This window comes from Mastomys coucha, unplaced genomic scaffold (genome assembly GCF_008632895.1).
Source record: "Mastomys coucha isolate ucsf_1 unplaced genomic scaffold, UCSF_Mcou_1 pScaffold21, whole genome shotgun sequence".
NCBI lineage: Eukaryota > Metazoa > Chordata > Mammalia > Rodentia > Muridae > Mastomys > Mastomys coucha.
Genome location: NW_022196904.1, coordinates 14,212,415 through 14,238,721, shown reverse-complemented (window position 1 = coordinate 14,238,721; position 26,307 = coordinate 14,212,415). Strand labels below are relative to the sequence as shown.

The 26,307-nt window shown below is 43.2% G+C and overlaps 1 protein-coding gene across 1 annotated transcript in view; it reads left to right on the top strand.

Annotated features, from left to right (window-relative positions):
* Positions 1–26,307, top strand: part of Arhgap35 (Rho GTPase activating protein 35) — a 117,099-nt gene that overhangs the window by 40,473 nt on the left and 50,319 nt on the right. The window contains exon 2 of the mRNA XM_031385455.1: positions 12,406–16,278. Coding sequence (XP_031241315.1) covers positions 12,598–16,278 — 3,681 coding nt within the window. The 5' untranslated portion in view covers positions 12,406–12,597. The remainder of the gene's footprint in view (positions 1–12,405; positions 16,279–26,307) is intronic.

Below are 26,307 nucleotides of genomic sequence, written 5' to 3'. Positions count from 1 at the left end.
AAGTGACTCATCTAGACGTCATGGATTCTCTATTATGTCCTTTAGCACAAACAGCTTTCGTCAGTGTCTTACAGCAAGGTAGCGAAACCTCCACATTGAATTTGTGTGGCCCAGAGTTTTTGCTGTAAGCCCCTATCAAGGCTGTACCTGGAGCTGCTGCTTGGGCAGCATGCCTAATTCCAGTTTTACATGTCCACTTAATCCTGCCAGAAATTGAACTCTACACTTCTGTTTAACAGGTGTTTGGGGGGGGGGGAGTGGCACAGATTTGCCTCGTGAGATATGCTGTGTATCCCATAATACAGTCAGGTATAAGATGCAGGACTAATGTAGCTTAGTGCCTACCTAGCATGCCCTTTGTTCCTTCTCCAGCACCAGGTGGAGGAGAGCTACTCCTTGCAGCCTGTCAACCCTTTTACAGTCTTATGTTCTCTCAATCTCATTACAGCTTCCTTGGCACTTCACTGATGTATCTTGGTACTACCATAAAGCATCCTGGGAATTTTTCTTCAACAGTTTTTTATTAATTAATCTATTTTTTTGAGGGGGGTGTCTCACTGTATAACTCTGACTGTCTCTCAAAATATATAGACCAGGCTGGCCTCATAAAAACTTGCTGCCTCCTGGGTCCTGGGATTAGAGCTGTATCTGCATTTTTTTATATATCCAGCAGACCAGCTTTCTGGGAATGTAAATATGTCTCTGAGTAATTTTGCTAACTTTACAAACTTCAGTGATTGAGCACAGTAAGCACATCTGAATCCATATCTTGGGAGACTGTGGCCGGGCACCCAAGAGTCAAACTTCCTCACTTCCTACTCTTGATTTTCCTTCCCAGTCCACATTTCTGTGAACTAGCATCCTAAGAAGTCAGTCAGTCTCTCTCCACCCCCCTAATCTATTTATTTTCTGTATATGAGTGTTTTACCCTACATGTGTGTATACACACACACACACACACACACACACACACACACGCGCGCGCGCACACACCATGAGCATGACTGGTACACACAGAGGTCATTAGATTTCTTAGAACTGGAATTAGGGATCATTGTGAGCCACCACATAGGTGCTAGGAACCATTACTCAGGTCCTCCGCAAAAGCAATAAGTGCTCTTAATCACTTACACTCCCCCCCCCCTTTTTAAAGCAGAGCAAACAGCTTTATTAGGGAAAAGTGAGGGGAAAATAAACTTTTGACAGGGAAAGGGGCACTGGGGGAAGAATACTTTTTCTGCTGTCATGTGCCTCCATGTCTGACTCAGCAAATCCCTATTATGACACCAATTCTTAGAATCCAGAAATAAAGGCTGGAGAGATGGCTCAGAGGTTAAGAGAATACAGGAATAAATATAAAATTTTTCTCACTATACTCTTGACACCTCAATGTAGAAGAAATGTAGAAGATCTTCCCCACCCCCTTATTCCCCACCCCCATCTCCCATCAAGCAAACAGCAGACACTTGTGGGTCCCTCAGACTCAATGCAGCCCTGATACTATGTCTCTGGGGATCACGTCACCTCTCAGGTTTGGGGCTTAGTCCATCAAGATTCTTGTAACTCTCAGTGTTCTATTGTACTGTGCTCTTGACTGTACACCAGTCTACCCACAGCCTCTTGGTTGATTTGCTAGTGTGGTCCTCAAAGCTCAGGGAAGCACTGGTGATGTTTCAAAGCACACAGGTGAGGTATGGAGGGGATGCAGAGTGGCCACACGCCTGCCCTTCTTGAGCTTCAGTGCTGTCAGCTGTATGAAGCTAGCTGAGCCCTCTTTGGTTTTATGGGGCTTCAGGAGGTAGGCACGATTAATTAGATCATTGGCTGTGTTCAGCTCTGTAGAGGCTGGAGCCCCAGAACTCACTCTAATCCTGCCCTGTTTTTTTTCCCTTTGAGCTGCCTCCCTTCTAAAGCCATCAGCATACAAAAGAACGTTTACGACTGTGAAGATTCCAAAGATTGTAGAAGTAAGCCAGGAGACAGGAATAAAATCAAATACATATTTTATAACATAGTAGGCAGGTAACCCAGAGAGATACAATGAACCAGCTTCTGACTTTGTCTTTGTTTATTTTTGTCTTATACTTTGATCAGTTAGGCTGGCTAGAATTCTGAAGTTGCCTGGTTTCAGCTGCTGAGGATAAAGTTTAAGGAAGTGCTTTTGCTGAAACAACCCACTTCATTGATCATGGGAATCTGATTCTATCCTCTGAATAATTTGGCTTTAAAATGTTGCTTTAGGACCAGTTTGTAAGTTTGGCTGGCCTCAAAGCTTGAGAATCATGTTATGGGTGGAAAAAGGACTGTCTTTACTGAATGTGGGGTTTCTAGGGTGGCAAGAGCATCATTGTAGTCTTGTCACCAACCCTAGAATTCAGGGTCCCTTTACCAAGACTCAGGAAAACAAATGGAGAGGGGGTGTTGGCAGATATTGTGAAGAGAGTGTCAGGATCTTTGGTAGATGCTCTTTAAAAACTAATTTTTTAGGCAAGAGTATTTTCAAAGCAGACATCTGACTTTTCAGTTCTTGATTGAAAGCCTTGCATTCCTGGCGCTTTGTTGGTTGGGCTTTCTGGAGTCTGCAGAGGGAATAGCATGGCTTCAAGTGTTCATGCACAGTGGCCAAAAACAGCCTGTCTCATGATGGTTTCCAGACCAGAATCAGCTTAGTCTTCCTTCAAACCCAGAGGACCCATTTCAAAGATTCTCTGAATCAGAAGCCCAGTATAGATTCTCCAGCTGTGAGGACCTTTCCTTCCCACAGAAGGGAGGCAGATCTGTAGCCTGTAGGGCTCTCTGCTGCCTGCCAGACTCTTTTCTTCTTTGTAAACCCATGGTTTCCACACAACAAACACATCCAGATACTATTATTTCAGTTTGTATTGGGTTGAAAGGTAGAATTATAGTTCCCATGCTCAAGTAGGGTTTTCTTTTATATGAGATAATTAATTCATTAGAATATGGTAATTTGTTGGGTAAAGAGTTTAGGTGGCAATATTATTAAGAGAAATATGAGACTGGTGGTAAGGCTCACTTGGTTTTTTGCCTAGTAAAAAATGAACCCTTGATTAGCTCTCCATCCGTTGGCTGAGGTGACATATGCTTATAATACCAGTAACTCTGGATTGTTTCAAGGTTGTTCTCAGCTGCATTGCCACTTTGAAGCCAATTTGAGAACCTGTCTCAAAAAGTAAAGTAACATCAAGGGAGGCAGACATCATTTAATTTTTTTTTATTTTAATTTTTTTCTTTTTTCAAAACCTTAATCTTATATGTATGAGTGTTTTAACATGCATGTATGTCTGTGCACCATATACATTTTGTGCCTGGTATCTGCGGAGGTCAGAAGAAAGGAGGGGAATCCCCTAAAACCAGGGTTAAAAATAGATGGTTGTGAGCTGCCATGTGAGTGCTGGAAACTGAACCCAAGTCCTCTCTGTAAGACCATTAAGTGCTAAGAACTGCTGAGCATCTCCAGTCACTGCATTTCCTGACTCAGTGCATTGACTTGGCATTGTAGCTAAGTGCTAGATTGAGCTAGGTAGGACTCTTCTCAGTTCTGAAGAGTAAGTAGAGTGACATAAAAATTGTTTCTGGGTCTACAGAAGAGGGGGAAGTTAGTGTACCAGGGACCTGGGGACCTTTCTTTTGTACAGTCCTGGGGGCGTTGGCATGTTGATTTTTGACAAGTTATTTAGTAAGACACTCATGGTAAGCAAATGAGTAGAATTAAAGGTATTACTTAAAACCTCCTTATAATTCTGATTCCCAGAAACAAGACACCCTCCATATCTCTTTCAAGTTCAAAAGATTATCACATCTACTTAGTATGCTTGCCTGCTCTGTCTTTAAGTCAATGGGTTTCATGTGTGGATGACAACTTTGGACTGTACTTCTGTCTTTTCATCTCCAGTTTCTACTATTCCAAACGAAAAGCAAAAACTATAAATCTTACCTTACTCCCTATTACTTCGAAAATGAAAGCATTGGGCTTTTAAAAAGGTTTTCTTGAGTTAAATTCAGCAGTTCAGTAGAGCAGAGTAGTGTTCTTTTTGTTTGCTTTTCAACAACTTTTTAAAAACTTATTATTTGTTAATTTCCATACATTCCATTATTTTTATTTCATTTTATTTTATTTTATGTGTATGACTACACTGTAGCTGTGAGCTATCATGTGGGTGGCTGCTGGGAATTGAACTCAGGACCTTCTGCCGGCCCTGCTCACTCCGGCGTAATTCACTGTAGCTGTCTTCAGACACATCAGAGGAGGGCGTCTGATCTCATTATGGGTAATTGTGAGCCACCATGTGGGTGCTGGGATCCGAACTCAGGACCTTTGGAAGAGCAGTCAGTGCTCTTACCCGCTGAACCATCTTGCCACCCCCCCCCCCAATATATTCCATTATTATACTTTGATCTTTTTTGGTTTTTCGAGACAGGGTGTCTCTGTGTAGCCTTGGCTGTCCTGGAACTCACTCTGTAGACCAGGCTGGCCTCAAACTCAGAAATCTGCCCACCTCTGCCTCCCAAGTGCTGGGATTAAAGGCGTGCACCACCACTGCCCGGCTTTACTTTGATCATTTTTGCCCCATTATCCACTTTCATTTCTCTCCAACTCCTGTTTGAAACCCCTCCCCCTTTCCTATCTTTTGTTTTCTTGAACGTAGGTGGGACAGTATTTACTGGATCATGCCCTACACTACTGAAGAAAATGATTCTCTCTATCCCACCAACTAATAACTGCTAGTAGTTCCTCAGAGAAGGGTGGTATCCGCCCCTTCTGAATTTTTTTGTTTTTAATTTTATGTTTTACCTGCATGTACATATATACCATGTGCATGTGTGCCTGGTTTCTTTGGAGGCCAGATCCCCCGAAAGAATGATGGACCATTTTGAGTTGCTCTGTGGGTTCTAGAAATAGAACCTAGGTCCTCCAGAAGATTGGTAGATGCTCTTAATCACAGCCATCTCTCTGACCCCCAGGTTTTGGGGATGTTAATTGTTTGAGACAGTGTCTTCTATAACTCTGCAGCCTGAACTTGCTTTGTAGCCTAGCCTGGGTCTTGAATAACAATAGTCCTCCTGACTCTGCCTTCTGGGGGCTGGGGTTACTGTCACTGAGGGCTGTTGTTCTTTTAATGGCATTGCAGTTTGAACCCATGGCCTTTTATGCTAGTCAAATACTCTAACCCTGAGATGTAGCCCCACTTTTTTTTTTTTTTAATTTTTTTGGGTTTTTTTTTTCTTCTAATTTTAAGTTGCCCAAGCAAACCTTGAACTTGTATTTCTGCTTAGTCTCCTGAGTGCTGGGGTTATAGATGTGCACTGTGACACCTGCTTTGTGCTCCCTGCTTGCTTTTTTTTTTTTTTCTTCCTTCTGTGCTGCCTATATATATATATATATATATATATCTTTCTTCTGCCAGCTTCTCTGCAGCTGAATAACAGACGCTTTACTACTGGCTGATCATGACTGATGCCTCTGAAACACACTCAGAAACTGAGGTGGAAGAGGTTTAGGAGATGCCTTTCCATTGTGCTGCTTACATGTGTTTTCATTCTTGTCCTGACTAGGATGAAGGAATGACAGTAGCATGTGCTGTGTTGTGCTTTTCAAGAGTAATGGCCCATGAAATGATTTCTTCCTAGCTGTAGTTGGTGGCATTTGGAGGTTGTTACATATTCTCATATTTGGACACTGTAATTTTGATTATGGATAGAGGTTAGAATTCTGTGTCTTGTGGGTTAGTCAAGACCAGAGCTGAGAAGCATGTGTTACTATGGATGGTGTGTGTGTGTGGGGTGAGGGGGTCAGGAAATTTGTCAGGAAATACACCTCCAGTTACAATCCCTGGGCAGCAGTAGTCCACGTACTTTGGGGTCCCAGTGGCATTTCTGGTGTTGTCTTGGGAGTGGTGCAGCTCCCTACTCTGGATGATGAGTAAAGAGTATCCTTGTAGAAAAGATGCTCTAGTTTAGAGTCAGTGCTACACATACTAGAGACATTCTGTGATAGGGTCTGCAGAACACACAGGTGTTTGCAGGATCTTTACAGCAGCACAACACTTGTGATAAAGAGTTGAAAATAATCCTGAAGGACCCTCCTCTCTGAGGTAATTAACTTGATTCCTCACAAGTATTAAGCTTTTAGGCTTTGTATTTTGTTGGCTTTCCTAGTACAGAATTCAGTGATACAAGGAGTTACTACTGTCTTTACCCTGGTTTTTAAATACATCTTTATTTATTTGCTTTTACTGTTTGAAATGGGTTATGTAGCTAAGGGTAACCAGGAGCTTGCAGCAGTTTACTGCCTCAGCCTCCTGGGCGCTGAGGTTACAAGAATGAGTCATCATAGCAGTTTGGGTTAGTTTTATTTATTCTTAGATTTAGTTTATCTGTATGAAAGTACACTATATGAATGCTAGGGAGTTACTGGTGGTTGTGAGCCATCATGTGGATGCTGAGAATTGAACTCAGGTCCTCTGCAAGAGCAGAAAGTATTTTAACCACTGAGTCACCTCTCTAGTCCCTGGGCTAGTTTTAAAGATGTGTTTTTCCTCTGTTGTGACTCTTTTGAAAGGACTAGTGCTAGAAAACACTGGGATGGACATTCAGTTTTGTTCCCTTAGTTGCCCATTAAGGGTTTTGTTTCTTACCAGATGTAAGTTTGAGGACACTGGACGTCATGAAGTCTTGGACTTACCTTCCTTGCTCTCTGTGCTCTCTTTATGGTCTTGTGATCATTGAGATTAATGGCTCAGCTACATTTTTTTTTAACCACCTCTTTGAAAAGTTGAATGTGTATGTGGCCAGGCACTTAAAGTTATTTCCTCTAAACTAAGTGTTTGAGACATCTTTAGATTTACAACCAGCTTTGTTTACTGTGTAATTCAGTCCAATTGAGGAACTAGTAAAACTGCACTATCCAGACATCAAAGCTGAGAGTGCAGTTACATTAAGGAACTTATTAGGTTTCTAACAAGTAGAAGTTAGCAGGTGTTTAAAAATTAACTATTTCCATGCCACCTGATTTTCAAGTTTTGGTAACATTTTTGGCTGTGGACATAATTTGGAGATTAAATTATCAGTTGCATTCAGACATAGTGGCATATACCAGTCAGAAGCAGGAGTTGGAGTTCAAGGCCAGCCTGGGTTGTATACTGAGGCTCTGTCTCAAAATAGCAGCAAAACTACATACATATTAGTGGCTGTCCTCTTCAAGGTTGACTGTTCTTTTCATTTGAAAATTATGACTAAGGAAGGATTGACCTGATGATGGTGCATTTTTACTTCAAATTTGATGCAATCTTTTGTTGTTTCATTTTCCGCTGAGGTTTCTGGGAAGGGATTTGTTATTAGACCCACTGTACAGAGAGCTGAGTCATAGATTGCCAGTTGCATACTGCAGTCAGTTCAAGGAGGACCCTGTTGCTAAGTATGTTTCAAGATAGGTAAGTTTGAGACATCGTGACCCCTGTCCCTTGGGATGAGCACCCTAGTCTTTTGGGGCTTCATCAGCAGTCCTTCTCCAGCTCTGTCACCGATTAAACTGTATGTACTACAGATCCCCATGCCAAGCTTGCTGATTTTTGTATAGCTCTTTCTTGTCCTGTGTTGGAAGGGAGTTAAATACATTTGAGATATTTACAAGCAGCTCTTTTTTTTGTGGTAGCCATTTAGAGAAGTGGGGGCGAAAGATTTCTCTTAGGTGCCTTGCTTGTTCCTGCTCACTCTGTAGCCTGACTTGAAGCTTGTCATGTATAGGCTCTACACACTATCCTTGAGGTTTCTTTTTTGAAATAGTTTTTACATATTACACCTTAGGTTTCTTTAGAAGTTCTGGCTTTTCAAATTGTTATGAAGAATGTTTAGAAGTGACCCATGACCACCTGTGAGGGTGTCATCTCAATAGACAGCAGTGTCTCTCTTTTGTCTCTTAGAATAAAATGTGGTGTTACTTAGTCCAGTGGCTCACGCCTCTAAGAGGCTGGGACAGGAGGAACATAGAGTTCAAGGCTTTTGTGTGAGACCCTGTGTCAAAGTAAAAGGCAGAGGCAGGAGGATTATAGCAAGTTGGAACAATAAAGGGGAGGAGGAAGAAAAGAAAGCCAGGGACATGGCTTATCAGAGAGCTTGCTTCTAATCCACCAGTTGAAGGGGCTGGGAAGGGAATGGTTCAGCAGCAGATCGTTTGCTCAGCGTGTCCACTACACAAAAGCAAAACAACAACAATAAAATGATGTCTAGAGCAGTGGCTCTCAACCTTTCTAATGCTGTGACTCTTCACTACAGTTGCTCATGTTGTACTGACCCTCAACTGTAACATTATTTTTATTGCTACTTCATAAGGTGTAATTTTGGTACTGCTGTGAATGGTAAAGTAAATATCTGTGTTTTCCAATGGAATTAGGCACTGTGAAAGGGTTGATTAACCTCTAAAGGGGTCACAGCCCACAGGTTGAAAACCACTGGTCTAGAGAGATAGCTCAACAGTTTAAAGCACTTGTTACTCTTGCAGAGAACCTAAGTTTTTCCCCAGTATCCATATGGTGCCTCACAACCATCCACAACTCCATTTCTGGAAAATCTAACATCTTCTGATCTCCACAGGCATCAGGCTTTCACAGGGTGCACTGCACATACATGCATACAGACAAAACACTCATACACATAAAATAAATAATTTTAAAGGGTTTAAAGAAAAGATCTGTTTTCTTAACATTTCTGTGAAGTACACAAAACATGAAGTTTATAGAAGTGCCAGCTTCCTAACAGGTGCAAATGAGATTCACAAGATTGGTCGGCTTGCTATTTTAGATAGTATCAGGAGACTGCTGGGCTATAGTCTCGGCAGTCACACAGTTATACTTGAGTGTGCAAGTAAATATCAGTACCATAGAATAGTGGATTCCAGAGCCCATGTGTGCAGATCATGATTTTCTTAGCCAGCTTTCTTTTAGAACCAAGTACCACCAACCCAGGGATGGTACCACCTACAATAGTCTGGGCCCTCTCACATCAATCAGAAAGTTAATTAAGAAAATTGCTGCTGCCTTTAATCCCAGCACTTGGGAGACAGAGGCAGGCAGATTTCTGAGTTCGAGGTCAGCCTGGTCTACAGAGTGAGTTCCAGGACAGCCAGGGCTGTACAGAGAAACACTGTCTCAGAAAAACAAAAAAGAAAAAAGAAAAAGAAGATTGCTTACAGCAGGATCTTATGGATGTATTTTCCCAATTGAAGTTCCTTCCTTTCAGATAACTCTAGCTTATGTCAAGTTGACATAAAACTAGCCAGCACACATACTTAATCCAGATTTACCTATTAACATTTTATTCCTCTGCAGTGATTTTGTTTTGAACGGTTCTCATGTGGCCCATGTTGGCCTAAGACTGGCTTTGGGTATTAACTTGCATAGCCAGATCTTCTGCCCACATCTCTCAAGTGTTTACACTTGATTACAGGCAACACTACCACTTCCAGGTTGTGTGAGGATCAAGACCAGGGTTTCATTCATACTAGGTAAGCATTTTACTAACTGAGCCATAGCCCTAGTCCCTTGTTGGCATTCTTACTCTCTTTAAAATAGATTTTTTTTTCCTGAACATTTACATTCATTTTTTCTCCTTTCCCCCTCCCCAAAATACTTTAGTATGATTTCTCTAAAAGTAGGGATACTTTATCTCAGTATAGCCATCAATTTTATATACACAAGTATTGATTATTTTTTCTGATTCATTCTTCTTTCTATGTATTTTTTTTTGAGAGACAGCGCCAAAGTCACACTGCTGATCTCTCTCTCTCTTTTTTAAGGATTTATTTATTTATTTTATGTATATATATGAGCACACCGTAACTGTACAGATGGTTGTGAGCCTTCATGTGGTTGTTGGGAATTGAATTTTATGACCTCTGCTCACTCCAGTCAACCCCACTCTGGCCCAAAGATCTCTTTATTATCATAAGGAAGGATGCTGTAGCTGACTTCAGATGCACCAGAAGAGGGCGTCAGAACTCATTACAGGTGGTTGTGAGTCACCATGTGGTTGCTGGGATTTGAACTCAGGACCTTTGGAAGAGCAGTCAGTGCTCTTACACAGTGAGCCATCTTGCCAGCCCCTGATTCATTCTTCTTAAGTGTTCTATCACTGAGCTTCATCCTCTCACCCACATTGATTTTACTGTGTAAAAGATGTGTAACACAAAGTTAGTCTTAGCCTTTTTTAGTACACATTTCATAAGTTTTCAATCTATTCATAATATGTAGCCATTACTATGGCCCATCCCTGTGACTTCATCCCACATGTGAACGCAGGGTCCTTGTTCACTATATCCCTCATCCATTGCAACCAGCATCATTACACTTCTGATTTTTATAGCTCTTAAGATAGAAACACTATATTAAGTCTGTTAAATCTTTTTCAAATTTAAGTGTGTATATTGTGTGTATGTGCACGTGTAAGATGGGTATGTGAATGCATGCTACCATGTACCTCTACAGTTGGGATCAGCCTGATGGGGTTATATCTTATTTGACAGGTTTGGTGACCAGTGCTCACCTCTGCACCACCCACCAGTGCTAGGTGTGTGTGGGGAGGGTCTTTTGCCCTAGTTTTTCTTCTATGCTTTGTAGTTTTAGGTCTTTGATCCATTCAGAGTTATTGTTTATTTGGGTTTTTGTTTTGGTTTGGTTTGGTTTTGGTTTTTGAGACAGAGTTATAATGTGTAGTCTTGGGGACTCTAGAGCTTGCTATGTGGACCTGGTTGGCCTTGAGTTCACAGAGAGTTTCCCATTGCTGAGATTAAAAGCATGCCTCACCACTCAGTACCTTGCAAATGCTATACAAATATTATTACATCTGAGTCACACCCCCTGCCTAAGGTTAGCTTCTGTATGTGGTGTAGATAAAGACCTACCTCTGTCCCTTCCTGTGTGAAGATCTACCTTTCCCAGCACCAAATGGTAAAAAGTCTGTCCTTTTCCCAATGAATGATCTCAACATCCTTGTCAAGCCACGCATGGTGGCAGAGGCAGGTGCTCTGGGAGTGTGAGGCCAGCCTGTTTTTTAAAAAAGTCACTCAGTGATATATATGATGATTTAGTGTGAGTTTTCAATTTCTTTTCCATTGGTCTGTCTTTATGTCACTGCAGGACTGTTTTGATTGTTGTAGCTTTGTAGTAAATTTGAAAGCAAGGTTATGAGTCTTCCAGGTTCATTCTTTCCTTTCTCCTTTTTCTTCTATCCCCATTCCCACACTGTAGTCAAGGCTACTCTTGACCTGCTGTTTCTCCTGCCTCAGTCTCCTAAGTGCTTCCACACCACACTGATGTGGATTTTGATTACCGAGTAAAGGTGTTGTCCATTGTAATTTCTGCATGTGTTTCTCCATTGTAATTATTGTTAAGAGCTTTCTCCTGGTAATCAATAAGTAGTCTTAGGAGGCACTTGACTTAGCTGTCAGCATCCTGCCCCCTCCAGATTTCCCCTGTATTTAACTGTCTGCCGTGACTCATATCTGATCCAATAACTAGACTTTAGTTCATATTTATTTTGCAGTGGATTGTAATTCATTACTGTACAATGCCTTTGCTTCTCAGATTATCTGAGACTTTACTTATGGGAGCCCCTTCAAGATGACACCGTAAAAGATGACACTTGTCCTTGTGAAAATGTCCCACCACATTTATTTATTTATTTATTTAGTTAGTTAGTTAGTTAGTTAGTTATTTAGTTATTTGTAACATTTCTGGCCCAGCAAAGCATGGTGGCACATACCTCTAATCCCAGCACTTTGGAGACACAGGCAGAGGTAGATCTCTGAGTCGGAGGCCAGCCTGGTCTACAGATCAGTTCCAAGAAAGCCAGAGCTACACAGAGAAATCCTACCTCAAAAAAATAAAGCAAAAAAAGATTTCTTGCCCACCTTGTATCCACCCTACTTTAGAGTTAGCCGCATTTCCTCCAGACTCACTTGTCACCTTAGCGTTTTACACTCTCTTTCTTTATATCCACCTGTCCTGGTCTGGATTATACGTGTTTGAAAACACATTGATCTAAGCCTTTTTACTATTATCATTTTGTGTAATGTATGTGTGCACAGCCTCCTGTATAGGCATGCACGTGCCACAGCATGTGTGAAAGTTAGAGGACAACTTTGAAAAATTGGTTCTTTCCTTTCTCTGTGGGATCCAGAAATAGAGCTTGAGTTGTCAGGCTTACGCAGCTAATACCCTTACCCCCAGAGCCATTTCAACAATTTTGATGTCAGCCTTAATCACTCACCTAGCACAAGGCCTAACACATTAGGTTTACTAAATATTTTTTGGGTTAAAAAATATTTTAATTTTAATCCAGTGGTTAAAATAGTTTGGATGCTGATGGTTTTTCTTTTTCGTCTCCATCTAGGCAGACATGTTGGCTATTTGGCGATGAGAAGTAGGAAGAACTGACATTATACTGGTTTAGAACACTATGGGACCTGACATTTGTCCTGCTTGGGCAGCCAGTGTCCACTGGTACTGCTAAGAAGCCCTCACTCTACTTGCAGAACACTAATCTGATCTTGGAAGTGGCTGATTGTGGCAGGATGTTTCGAAGATGATGATGGCAAGAAAGCAAGATGTCCGAATCCCCACCTACAACATCAGTGTGGTGGGATTGTCAGGCACTGAGAAGGAGAAAGGCCAGTGCGGCATTGGGAAGTCTTGTCTATGTAACCGCTTTGTGCGCCCAAGTGCTGATGAGTTTCACCTGGACCACACTTCCGTCCTCAGCACCAGTGACTTTGGTGGGCGGGTGGTCAATAATGACCACTTTCTGTACTGGGGAGAAGTTAGCCGCTCCCTGGAGGACTGTGTGGAATGTAAGATGCACATTGTGGAGCAGACTGAGTTTATTGACGATCAGACTTTTCAACCTCATCGAAGCACGGCACTGCAGCCTTATATCAAGAGAGCTGCAGCCACCAAGCTTGCTTCAGCTGAAAAACTTATGTATTTTTGCACTGACCAGCTGGGGCTGGAGCAAGACTTTGAGCAGAAACAGATGCCAGATGGGAAGCTGCTGGTTGACGGTTTCCTTCTGGGCATCGATGTTAGCAGGGGCATGAACAGGAACTTTGATGACCAGCTCAAGTTTGTCTCCAATCTCTACAATCAGCTTGCAAAAACAAAAAAGCCCATAGTGGTAGTCCTGACTAAGTGTGATGAGGGCGTTGAGCGGTACATTAGAGATGCACATACTTTTGCCTTAAGCAAAAAGAACCTCCAGGTTGTAGAGACCTCTGCAAGGTCCAATGTGAATGTGGACTTGGCTTTCAGCACCTTAGTGCAACTCATTGATAAGAGTCGAGGGAAGACAAAAATCATCCCTTACTTTGAAGCCCTCAAACAGCAGAGTCAGCAGATAGCTACAGCAAAGGACAAGTATGAGTGGTTGGTGAGCCGCATTGTGAAAAATCACAATGAGAACTGGCTGAGTGTCAGCCGAAAGATGCAGGCCTCCCCTGAGTACCAGGACTATGTCTACCTGGAAGGGACACAGAAGGCCAAGAAGCTCTTCCTCCAACACATTCACCGCCTCAAGCATGAGCATATTGAACGTCGGAGAAAGCTGTACCTAGCAGCTCTGCCATTGGCTTTTGAAGCCCTCATACCTAATCTAGATGAAGTGGACCACCTGAGCTGCATTAAAGCAAAAAAGCTGTTAGAGACCAAGCCAGAGTTCTTAAAGTGGTTTGTTGTACTTGAAGAAACACCATGGGATGCCACCAGCCACATTGACAACATGGAAAATGAACGGATTCCCTTTGACTTGATGGATACTGTCCCTGCTGAGCAGTTGTATGAGACCCACTTGGAGAAGCTGAGGAATGAGAGGAAGAGAGCTGAGATGCGAAGGGCTTTCAAAGAAAACCTGGAGACCTCTCCTTTCATAACTCCAGGGAAACCTTGGGAAGAAGCTCGTAGTTTTATTATGAATGAAGAATTCTACCAGTGGTTGGAAGAATCTGTGTATATGGACATCTATGGCAAGCACCAAAAGCAGATTATAGACCGGGCAAAGGAAGAGTTCCAAGAGTTGCTTTTGGAGTATTCAGAATTATTTTATGAGCTGGAGCTGGATGCTAAACCCAGCAAGGAAAAGATGGGTGTCATCCAGGATGTTCTGGGTGAAGAACAACGATTTAAAGCATTGCAGAAGCTCCAGGCAGAGCGTGATGCCCTCATTCTGAAGCACATTCATTTTGTGTACCACCCGACGAAGGAGACATGCCCAAGCTGTCCAGCTTGTGTAGATGCTAAGATTGAACACTTGATCAGTTCTCGCTTTATCCGACCATCTGATAGGAATCAGAAGAACTCTCTTTCTGACCCTAATATTGATAGGATCAATTTGGTTATCTTAGGCAAAGATGGCCTTGCCAGAGAGTTGGCCAATGAAATTCGAGCTCTTTGTACAAATGATGACAAGTATGTGATAGATGGTAAAATGTATGAGCTTTCTCTGAGGCCAATAGAGGGGAATGTCCGGCTTCCTGTGAACTCTTTCCAGACACCAACCTTCCAACCCCATGGCTGTCTCTGCCTTTACAATTCAAAGGAGTCACTGTCCTATGTGGTTGAAAGTATAGAGAAGAGCAGAGAGTCTACACTGGGCAGGCGGGATAATCACTTAGTCCATCTCCCCTTGACCTTAATTTTAGTTAACAAGAGAGGGGACACAAGTGGAGAGACTCTGCACAGCTTGATACAGCAAGGTCAGCAGATTGCCAGCAAACTTCAGTGTGTCTTTCTTGATCCTGCTTCTGCTGGCATTGGTTATGGACGAAACATTAATGAGAAGCAGATCAGTCAAGTTCTGAAGGGACTCCTGGACTCTAAGCGCAACTTAAACCTGGTTAGCTCTACTGCTAGTATCAAAGATTTGGCTGATGTGGACCTTCGAATTGTCATGTGTCTGATGTGTGGTGATCCCTTTAGTGCAGATGACATTCTCTCTCCTGTCCTGCAGTCCCAAACTTGTAAATCTTCGCACTGTGGGAGCAGCAACTCTGTTTTACTTGAACTTCCAATTGGACTACACAAGAAGCGCATTGAGCTATCTGTTCTTTCATACCATTCCTCATTTAGCATCCGAAAGAGCCGGTTGGTTCATGGGTACATTGTTTTTTATTCAGCCAAACGTAAGGCCTCCTTGGCAATGTTACGTGCCTTTCTTTGTGAAGTGCAGGATATTATCCCCATCCAGCTTGTCGCACTCACTGATGGCGCTATAGATGTCCTGGACAATGACTTAAGTCGAGAGCAGCTAACAGAGGGAGAGGAAATTGCACAAGAAATTGATGGGAGATTTACAAGTATCCCTTGTAGCCAGCCCCAGCATAAACTTGAGCTCTTTCATCCCTTTTTTAAAGATGTGGTGGAGAAAAAGAACATAATTGAGGCCACACACATGTATGATAATGTGGCTGAAGCCTGCAGCACCACTGAGGAGGTGTTCAACTCCCCCAGAGCTGGGTCACCCCTCTGCAACTCAAATTTACAGGACTCAGAAGAAGATGTGGAGCCTCCATCGTACCACCTGTTTCGGGAAGATACGACATTGCCCTCCCTGTCCAAAGATCATTCCAAGTTCTCTATGGAACTGGAGGGAAATGATGGGCTATCTTTCATAATGAGCAATTTTGAGAGTAAACTGAACAACAAAGTACCTCCACCAGTCAAACCAAAGCCTCCTGTGCATTTTGATATCACAAAAGATCTATCTTACTTAGACCAAGGCCATCGGGAAGGACAGAGGAAGTCTATGTCTTCTAGCCCCTGGATGCCTCAGGATGGGTTTGATCCTTCTGACTATGCAGAGCCCATGGATGCTGTGGTCAAGCCTAGGAATGAGGAAGAAAACATATACTCAGTGCCACATGACAGCACCCAGGGCAAGATCATTACCATTCGGAACATCAACAAAGCCCAGTCCAATGGCAGTGGTAATGGTTCTGACAGTGAGATGGACACAAGTTCTCTAGAGCGAGGCCGCAAGGTATCTGCAGTGAGTAAACCTGTGCTGTACAGGACGAGATGCACTCGCCTGGGGCGGTTTGCTAGTTACCGCACCAGCTTCAGTGTCGGGAGTGATGATGAGCTGGGACCCATCCGAAAGAAAGAGGAGGACCAGGCATCCCAAGGTTATAAAGGGGACAATGCTGTCATTCCATATGAAACAGATGAGGACCCCAGGAGGAGGAATATCCTTCGAAGTCTAAGGAGGAACACCAAGGTAAGACCTGACTTAGGATGAGTTAGGAGGTTTGCACAGCATCTCTGAGATTTGAGTGATGATAAAAACTATTCAAGGACAACTTGGCTTTTAAAAAAATACTGGATGTGAGAGCTCATGATCATGAGAGTACATTCATTCTTTGGCCTGGTGTTAAGAGTCAGCCTGTGTATTAGATATCTACTACTGGCAGGTCTCATGGAATTGCCTTCACCTAGAGCAGTAATTACCCAAGTGAGCAGATGGTGTAGAGCCCTTCAGTGTCCTGAGAGGTGGCTAAGCCAGTGACATTATGGATTCCCTTTGCTCCCTTAAAGATTGCAGATTTGCACCCTTTGTCCTGAACATTCATCATCTATCTATATGACGTTCCCACGTTCCTTCTTTCCTATGCTGATCACAAAGGGTGCAGCAGTTTACATTAGTGAGGAATAAATGAAAGTGCTGAAATGGCAAAAAGTCTCAGCATGGAGTTTATATTTGAAAAGTGCGACTTTTACATGTTCCTCACTACATCCTTCTGCAGTCATTGCTTCAATCAATGAATCTCTAAACTTAAGGGACCACAGGTATGGTAGGGACCAACAGGGGAGGGAAGAAGTTACTAGTAGTGGTTTACATGTCAGGCCTGTCCCTAATGCAGCAGCAGATGAAGTGTCTTCTTGCCAAAGACTATATAGCTTGTTGTTGAGGCAGAGAGCTGAAGGCAGTGTCCTGTCCTCTTAAAGGGCTTGGGCTTTGAGACAAAGTATCATCCAACTCCTCCTACCATTTGTTATACGAGTACTGTTGGAAGGGTGACCTTTTGGTGAGACTCTTGACACAGATATAATAACCTGTGGCCATCATTAAACAAACCTTCCTCCATGCCAGGAAACAGCAGACATCAGCCACCAGTGTGAGGCTTTACAAGGGCCTTAAAGGGTGCAGTTGCCATAAATGAATGCTATATGAAACACCTTATCAAAATATTGTATAATTTGGGGTCCTGAAAGAGTATGTAGAAGCCATTGTGGTAGCCTATGGCCCCGGGAGATGCAGGAGGATGACACCATTGTAACCCTAGACATGCAGAGTTCTCTCGGTCACTACTGACCAGGGGCTTCCATGGCCTACTTGTCTGTGCAGTGTCAGAAAGGGCAGAGCAGTGTTGTATAAGTCCCGGCCCCTATCTCTAGTTACTATATTCTTCTCATTTAGTTATTCCACAACTTACATGCCTACTCGAGGCCCATGCTGCCTCTGGATTTTGTTCTTCTAGACATGGAGGGAAGATCCAGTAAAAGTATTTCTTATTTAGGAATCTAACCAACCTTCCTGTGTCTCCCCACCACCCAAGGTCCCCTGCTGAATGATATTGAATCTGAGTGTTTTAAATGTTTTGGCTTTCTTCCTCCTCCACTCCTGGTAAAAAAAAAAAAAAAAAAAAAAAAACTTGCTGGAACGGCTTATGCAAATGCTGACAGTCTTCTGATTTGTGGGGGTGTTTGACACACCTGGGAATTAGGAGGGTGGCATAATAGCACATTGAATTACAAGTCTCTTTCTGACTTATGGCAATATTTTTAATACTGCAAATGATGCTTTGAAAACACGTTCTCAGACTGGGGATGTAGCTCAATTGTTAGAGAATGTACCAAGCCTTTGAGAAGCACTGGGTTCCAGTTCCAGGACTACCTAAAGCCAAGTGTGGTGGTATACATCTGTAATTCCTACATTGAAGAGGTAGAGACAAGAGGATCCTACCAGCTCTAAGGCCAGGCTGGAACCTTCCAAAAAAAAAAAAAATCAAATAGTTTTTTAAAAGTTGTCAAGCAAGTTCTAGGTCTCACACTGTGGTGAAGGCTTAACTCCTTAGAAAGAGCTAGTCTCTGCGTCTTGAGCTGTGTGCCTGCTGGAGACCAGATATGTCCCCAGCTGCTAGATCAGCAGGCTTGAAGTACCAGCTTCCAGCCTGTGTTGAGTTATCCAGGCCACACCTCTCCAAATCAGATTGAAATGATTCCTCTGGTCCAAGAACCGTGGCATGCCAGCAGTCATCTTAGGAGTATCTTTACGGAAGTGTGGGTAGAAGCTGGCATTGTGTTTCCCTGACATGGAGAGTGGTGCTTTGGAGCAAGCATGGCTGTTTTTCATCGCTGTGGAGAGGATGAAAGCCTTTGCCATAAAGCAGGCCTCCTGTTAGAACTGCTGCCATTGAGAATGCAGACTGACACTTGTTTTACTGGAAGAGCAAGATACCATCAGGGCAGAGAGTACAAGCCACCCTCCATGAGGAATTTATCTTTTGATTTTTATTGGCATGACAAAGCAGTACAACATTTATTTCAAGTGAGGGGGAAACACTCTCAGACCCTCCTGTAGGCCAGACTGCTGGGGAAGTGCTCCCAACTCCCTTCTAGACCAAGCCATAGCACTCAGATAGGGCAGCCAGGTCTACGTGGGTACTGTGAATGGATCATCTGTCTGTCCGGTTAAAGTCTTGTGGACAGAGCTCATGTTGGGATAACTCAGGTAGAGTGGGGGTCACTATTAGTCTCTGAGGTCAAGAATGAAGACGTAGGGTCAGATCCCAACTCCTTGCTTTCTTATTTGGACCTTGAGCATATAATATTTCTCCTCTGGCTCCTTCTGGAGCATGGTCTTCAAAGGGCTGACTGTTGTGGGCCAGAAGTTTGGGTGGTTATCACCATGAAACTAGACCTGAAAGAGGGATGAGGCTAGAGCAGTGCATAAGGTGATGTGTCCAGCAGCAGGTGGAGCATGCACTGTACCCAGGGAGGAGGCTGCTGCAGTCCTCCTAAACACACCACTTCCTCTTTGATACAAGTTTAACCCACAACCATTCAGCTATTTGTTCTTTTGTTTTGTTTTGTTTTTTCGAGACAGGGTTTCTCTGTGTAGCCCTGGCTGTCCTGGAACTCACTCTGTAGACCAGACTGGCCTCGAACTCAGAAATCTGCCTGCCTCTGCCTCCCAAGTGCTGGGATTAGAGGGGTGCGCCACCACTGCCTGGCCAGCTACTTGTTCTTTGCTCACCCTGACAACCACCTTAATAAACAGAAGCTCTGCTCTGGGTACCAATGTGATAGGGAGAAAGGAAAGAAAAAAAAAAACAAAACTCCTCAGTACTCTTGCTAATTTGCTAGATTAGTACCTTACTATAGAACTATAGTCAGAGAGAAGGACGCTTTCATCTCTCCTAATGAAAGTGCAGACTGTAAAGCCAATGCTGCTCCTTGGGTCCTTTTCCCAACGGAACCATTCAGCAGCCCACCCTCAGTGGGAGCCTTCCGCACTCAACTGAATGAAATTGAAACTCCAAGATTGCACTTGGGCAGCTGTGAATAGAGCTTTGTCTAAAGCTGCTGCTGCTCATGTCTCTGTCTCCCAAGGCTGTGCGTTTGCAAAGATGAGATCGGGACCAGCAGCTCTTATTTTAAAGCCAAAAAGCAGGCTGCATAGCCTTGCTCCACAATTGTACCCTTGGGGCTCATTCAGTTTGCTGAAATTTGGTGTGTTTGACTACAATTTAAAGACTAAACATTATTGGCTATTTACCCTTCTGTCAGAAATGTTCTTACTCCTGTGTTTAATAAAAAGACAAAACAGTGATAAAGAAAATCTTTCACTTACTTACTGTGGCTGCCACATGACAAGACAACCTATTGAAAAGTGAACTGTTTGAATCACACATTGTTTGGTCTATAAGGCACCAAGTAACCAGTTTGACAGTTTGTGTTCCCCTAGTGAATTGGCTTATTTCATTGGATTTAGTGAATTGGCTGGTTGTTGTGGCTTTGTGTGGACACAGCTCTCGTTTTGTGAGGCCTAGAAAGGAGTTAAAGTTTCTAGTGTGAATGAAAACCAGCTGGGGAGTTGGACTGCCCACATCCCTGAGAGGGATATTGGTTTTGACAGACAAGTGCAATGTGATAAGGGCTCTTTGTAACTTGCTCAGAAAACCTCAGTGTGTGCTTCTGAGCTTAGTCCCCCTCAGTGAGCCATAAGATCAGATACCTGAATTGCTATGATCCTAGCTAGCACTTTTGAGGTAAGAAGCAGGAGGATCAGGAGCTCATGGTCACCTTTGGGACATAGTGAGTTTGAGGCTCATATGGGCTATGTGAAACTGCTTTTTAAAAAACAGGACTAATATGACTTTTTTTGACTTCTAAAATAAGATTTGTTGGCGCTGGAGAGATGCTTCAGTGGATAATAAGAGGCACATGCAGCAAAATGCTCATGCACATAAAACAAAAAGAAATCTTTAAAAAGATTACTCTTCTAAAGAAAGTAGTTATGCTCCCATGTACAAGCAGCTTTGCCCTTTAGGAAGCCAGCACTTGGTTTAGTGCAAGGGCATCAGCAGGTGTCCACATGTGCTAGTGAGTGTTCCTCTGTGATAGCTTCTGAACTTGAACGTGGATATACTTTAAGTGTTACCAGACAGGGAGGTACTAGATGTGGAGGAGTTCTTTAACAAAGTTTACACTCAGCTGAGACATCTAAAAAAAAGTATCCTAAGGAATTGGTAATTTAAAACTAACACGGATGCAGCACCAGGGGCAGGCAGGCAGGCAGGCAATTAAAAATGGAGGATTCATGGGGATACAGTGTGGAATTCAAAGACCAGAATCTTTTCATATGGGTACAGACTGTAGTGTGGCTGCCACAGAAACAGAAAAAGAATGCCAAATTATGGAAAGTGTACTGGTAGGTGTATGTTTTTACCTATGCATTTTTTTAAAACCCCATCCTTTATTTTATAGATGAGTATACTTGGAGCAAATTTTGAGGGTGTGGTCTGTTGTGGGGAAGACATGGGAACAGATGTGGTGTCAGTGGGGAAAGAAGTGCTTACTTCTTCACAGCTGGCTGGATCAGGAAGCAGAGCTCATTTTTATCTTAGAGATGAAGTGACTAAGTCTCAGAGAGATTAAACACTACCCAAGCAGGGGATGGTGGTACTTCCCTGTAATTCCAGCTGTTGGAAGGTGAAGGTAGAACCATGAGTTCAAAGCTAGCCCTTGATTCCACAGTGACTTGGAGGCCAGTCTGGCTACATGAGACACGGTCTCAAAAACAACATAAACACGTTACCTTGCCCAGTCTAGCACTGTGCAAAGAATGGGCGAGTTTTTGAGGCCAGTCTTCTAGCTGCCATTCCAATTTGCAAGAAAGTTGCTAGTATTCACTGTTCATGTGCACATGTTTAGACCAAGGAACCCATTCATTGTGTTCATTCAAACACAGTCTAGGTTGGTAAGTCCATTTCTTTATGCTGTTCCTCCTAAGAACATGGTGCTGTTGTTTCTGTCTTCAAAGGCTAGTCAAAGTAGGGTCAAAATAGGCATGGAGGGATTGGAAGTTTAGAGCTTGTTTTAAACACATGCCAGAGGATTTTCAGTTTATTTTGTTGTGGGGTTTTGTTTTATTTTGTTTTGAGGCCATCTGTATGTAGCCCAGGATGGCCTCAAACTCAGTGATCCATCCTGTCTGAAACTCCTGAGTGCTAGGATTATGTGTACCATCATGCCTGGTTTCTCTGTTTATTTTAAACCTAAAGAACTTCTGTAGTGTGTTTTTTGCTGTTAAAAATAGACAATCTTTTTAACTATCTGCTTTAGCTTGCACACACCTGTTCTTTAAATAAAATAGGGAGTCCAGATCTTCATTTCAAAGGACAAAGAATTGCTGTGATGCTTCCCTAAGCCAGCTGTCTCTCCTCCACCACCTGATTCTGCCAAAATACCTCTGCAGGACCTAGGTGAGGTCAGCTGCAGTCAGCAGCCACCCCTCCTCCCAAAGGCCAGGCCCATTACTCTGGCAAAGTGAGAGTGTGCATGAGATTTCAGGCAGAACATCACATAGCTGTATCTGGATCCAGCAGCCTCTTCTACCTTGCCCACAGCTGCACTGTCCAAGATTCCCGGCTTGCTAGGATGCAGGTTTCCCAGGCTTGCCAGACTCTTTATCACTCTGCAATGGTTGACACAGCCGCCTTCCTGTTTTGCCCTAAATCAAGGTGCTCTAAGTTGATGAGTGCCAGGAGCATGAGTAACTTAATTGAAAGGCCCCTTTGAAGCTCTGTTGGAAACATGAGAGAATGATTGTTAACTAGAAAATCACAGTGTTAGCGATGAATGCAAGATGGGGTGGAGGAAGCTTGAGTGATGCCTTTTGTTTTTAGAGACAAGCTTTCACTATACTGTCCAAGCTGGCTTCAGATTTGGGCAATCCTCCTGCCTCTGTCTCCCAGGTGCTAGGATTGCAGGTGTGAGCTAATACACACAGCTTTAAGCTTGTTTTTAAGGAGACCAAGATATCTGCAACAATGGGGCCATTATTCATTCCATCAGCATCTATCTAAAAGGTTAGGAGGAGGTGACATTAGCTGGGCCTGCCTTCATCTGTGGCTTTGACATTTCATCCTGGAGGAAGGAGTGTGGGCTTTGGCTACAGTTGTCACAGCCTTTTACAGGGTCTCCAGTCTCTGCTGTGAGAGGAGCTGATACAGTTTTGCCTTGCAGGATGCCTTTGAGGTTTCAACACCCAGCTAGCTTCCTAGGGAATTGCTTTTGCATTGTTTGATCCATTCCAGGCACAGATGTGTGGGTCATTCTTGGACTTGGCCTCTCCCAGCCTTTTCCAGTTAGGCCTGCTAAGTGAGTACCCCAAAAGAAGATGAATGTTGAGAACACCTTCTGTGAGAGTGCTCCCTGTGATTCCCTAAAGAGGGACATGTGCCTGACTGGGGACATGAGACATCTGGCAAGCCACTTGGGAGAATGACATTTCTAACTAAAATGTATACACTAACCCTTCAGATGTCAGAAGTGTTGGTGATATCAGAGTCCAGCCCAGCTCTTGGCATAACATTCCACATACTGACTTCCCAATGAGGAAGGTTTAGAGTAGTTGTTCAAGAATTCCTTTCTAATTTTGTGATGAGAAAAACCTTCAGTTTTTCCGGAGAACCTTCAGTTATCTAAAGGATGTGTTTGACATTCTGTAATCCAGAGGTTAAATCTTAAGAGAGTGCACATGAAGAGTAGAGTGAAATTCATGTCATTCAGCAAGGGGGATTGATACTATCTAAATGCTATCTTCATTGCCACATTCATAAATTGAAGGGTTAAACTAGATCTTGGACTCTTTGGGGTGGAAGAGATAAGAAGCAGTCTACTTTATATTTTATCCTGCTCTCATCTCTGCAGCACAACTAATACAGAATAAGCCTGCTCCTTAGTAGCAGTAGGTGGCCCTATAACTGTTTGAGCATAACTGTTTTAGGACTCTTCTTTTTTCAGCTTGAAATTGCCTGAGCATAGTTGCCCATGCCTTTAATCTCAGTACAGAAGAAACAGAGGCAAGAGTATTCAGGACCTTAAGACACCAGCTTGGCCTATATGAGATACAATTTTTTAAAGAAGAAGAAGAAGAAAAAGAAGAAGAAGAAGAAGAAGAAGAAGAAGAAGAAGAAGAAGAAGAAGAAGAGGAAGAGGAGGAGGAGGAGGAGGAGGAGGAGGAGGAGGAGGAGGAGGAGGAGGAGGAGGACGACGTAGTAGTAGTATATGAAATACTATTTTTTAAAATATCAGTAGTACTAGTAGTAGTAGTAGTTGGTGGTGGTAGTGTAGTAATAGTAATATCTGGGGCTGGAAAGATGACCCAGAGGTCAGAAGCACTTAATGCTCTATCCAAAGATCAAAGTTCAGATCCAGCACTCCCATCAGATGCCTGTAACTTTGGCTCCAAGGGATCTGACACCACTACCCCCCCCCCTCTGGCATCAGTGGGCATGATGCGCAGACACGATGTTGGTTAGGTTTTTTTGTTTTTGTTTTTGTTTTTTTATCAACCTTATATAAGCTAGAGTCATTTGAGAAGAGGGAATATCAGTTGAGACCGTGTCCCTGTCATATTTGCCTACATACAGAGCATTTTCTTGACTGATGATTGTTGCAGAAGGGCCCAGATCACTGTGGTTAGTAGTCCATAAGGAAGTAAACTAGTATAGGACATGGTAGCACACACCTTTAATCCCAGCACTCTGAAAGCAGAGGCAGGCAGATCTCAAGTTTGAGACCAGCCTGCTTTTACATAGCTGGCCAGGGCTACATAGTGAGACTCTGTCACAAAAACCAAACTAAGAAAAAGAAAGTAAGTAAACAGGACAGGACAGAAAGAGCATTCCCGGGGTCTCTGCTTCAGTTCTAGTATCTAGGTTTTTGCCTTGAGTTCCTGTCCTGACTTCCTTGAATGATGAACTATAATAGGGAGGTTGCAAATGAAATAAAAACTCTTTCCTCCCCAGGTTGCCTGTGGTCTTACCACAGCAATAAAAAGCAAGCTAACACATACACACAAGTAAAATCTTTAAGTATATTATTACCTTTAGAAGCCTTTCGACATCTAGTTAGTGGATGTGCCCTTATCCCTTTTCCAGATCCATTTACTCATTTTACCTATCCCAAGAAGTTCCCCCAGGAAGTTTACTTAGACCATAGTGCTAGAAGCACAACTTCCACAGTTATCTCCAGGGATATACGTCTCTCCCTCCCTCTCTCCCTTTCTTCCTTTCCCCTTCTTCCTTTTGCTCCTCCCCCACTATTTTCTTCATAGGCCCAGGCACGTCTTGTGCCTGTAGAGGTCAGAGGACAACTTTCAGGTACAAGTTTTTTCCTTTTACCATGTGGGTCCTGGGTATAGAAAAGGCCCTCAGCATTAGTAGCAGGTGCCTTTACCTGCTGAGCCAGCTCAGTGGCCCCAAGGTTCTTAGTATGTGTGTTTTGTTGTTGTGTGGGGTTTGGTTTGGTTTTGTGTGGTAGTGTGGTACCCTGGGGTCATGGATGGCAGTAGCATGCTGTCCTAGAATCCACTCAGTAGTGAAGTGCTTGCCGATCAGGTCCTCTGCCCTAGGTTTGATCTCTGGTACTACCAGAGGGGGTTGGAGGGAAGAAAGAGAAACTTGGGATCTAGTGCATACAAAGTACTTGGGTGAAAGAAATCTCTCGTTAGTAAATTGGTAGCGCACACCTAGCGTCATTCTGAGGAGCATGTTGTTTCAATTTGACTAGATGCCTCAGCTAGGGCTAGAAGGCATCCTGGGGGTTACTGGGAGAATCGGGTCCATCTCCTACCTTTTGGTTCCACTCTTTGCTTTAGCAACACTTTATTTGGAAGCTTCAACTTTACTGAGGAATAATTTATCTTCATTTTAACAGAGAAATTTGTCAGGATTGGTGGAAGTTCTGTTTTAATACAATGGTCAGTCACTGGTTATTCACATCCCAGAACTGACCTTTTAAATGGCAGGGACATTTACAGGGAGAACATTGCCTGACTCAAGGCTGCAACAGTGTGCATCAGCTGAAAGGTCTCACCCATAACACCCTGTGATCAGGTGCTCTCGGGGAGGTAGATAGAGATGATATGGTACTTGACCCAAGCCACATTAGTCAGACTGAAAACCTTGAAATCTGTTTTTCTTTTGTGAGGTAGGGTCTTTAACCCACTCTGGCTTCAGACTTGCTATCTAGTCAAGGGTGACCTTGAACTTCTGGTCCTCTTCCTCCACCTCCAAGTGCTGTAATTAAAGGAAGGCATGTACCCCCACATCCAGTTTTATGTGGTACTAGACATCAAACCCACAGTTTTATGCATGCTAGACAAACATCTTACTAGTTGAGTCACACCATCAGCAGGTTAAATTCTTCTGGAGGTTGTGACGGTTGAGTCTCACTGTGTATTTTTTGCTAGCCTTGAACTCAGAGATCTGTCTGTCCTTACTTCCTGCCTTCTGGAACCAAAGGCTTGTATCACCACACTAGACTCATTTTTTTTTTTTTTTTAATTCTTTGATAGTTCCTTTTCCTGTCTCTTGGGTTTTTTTTCCGGGGGTGGGGGTTGTTTTGGGTCATGGTTTGGTTAGGAAAGTTCTCTCTAGCCCTGGCTGTCCTATACTCTGTTGCTGAGATTAAAGGTGTGGGCCACCACTCCAGGTTCTTTGACAGTTTTTCACAC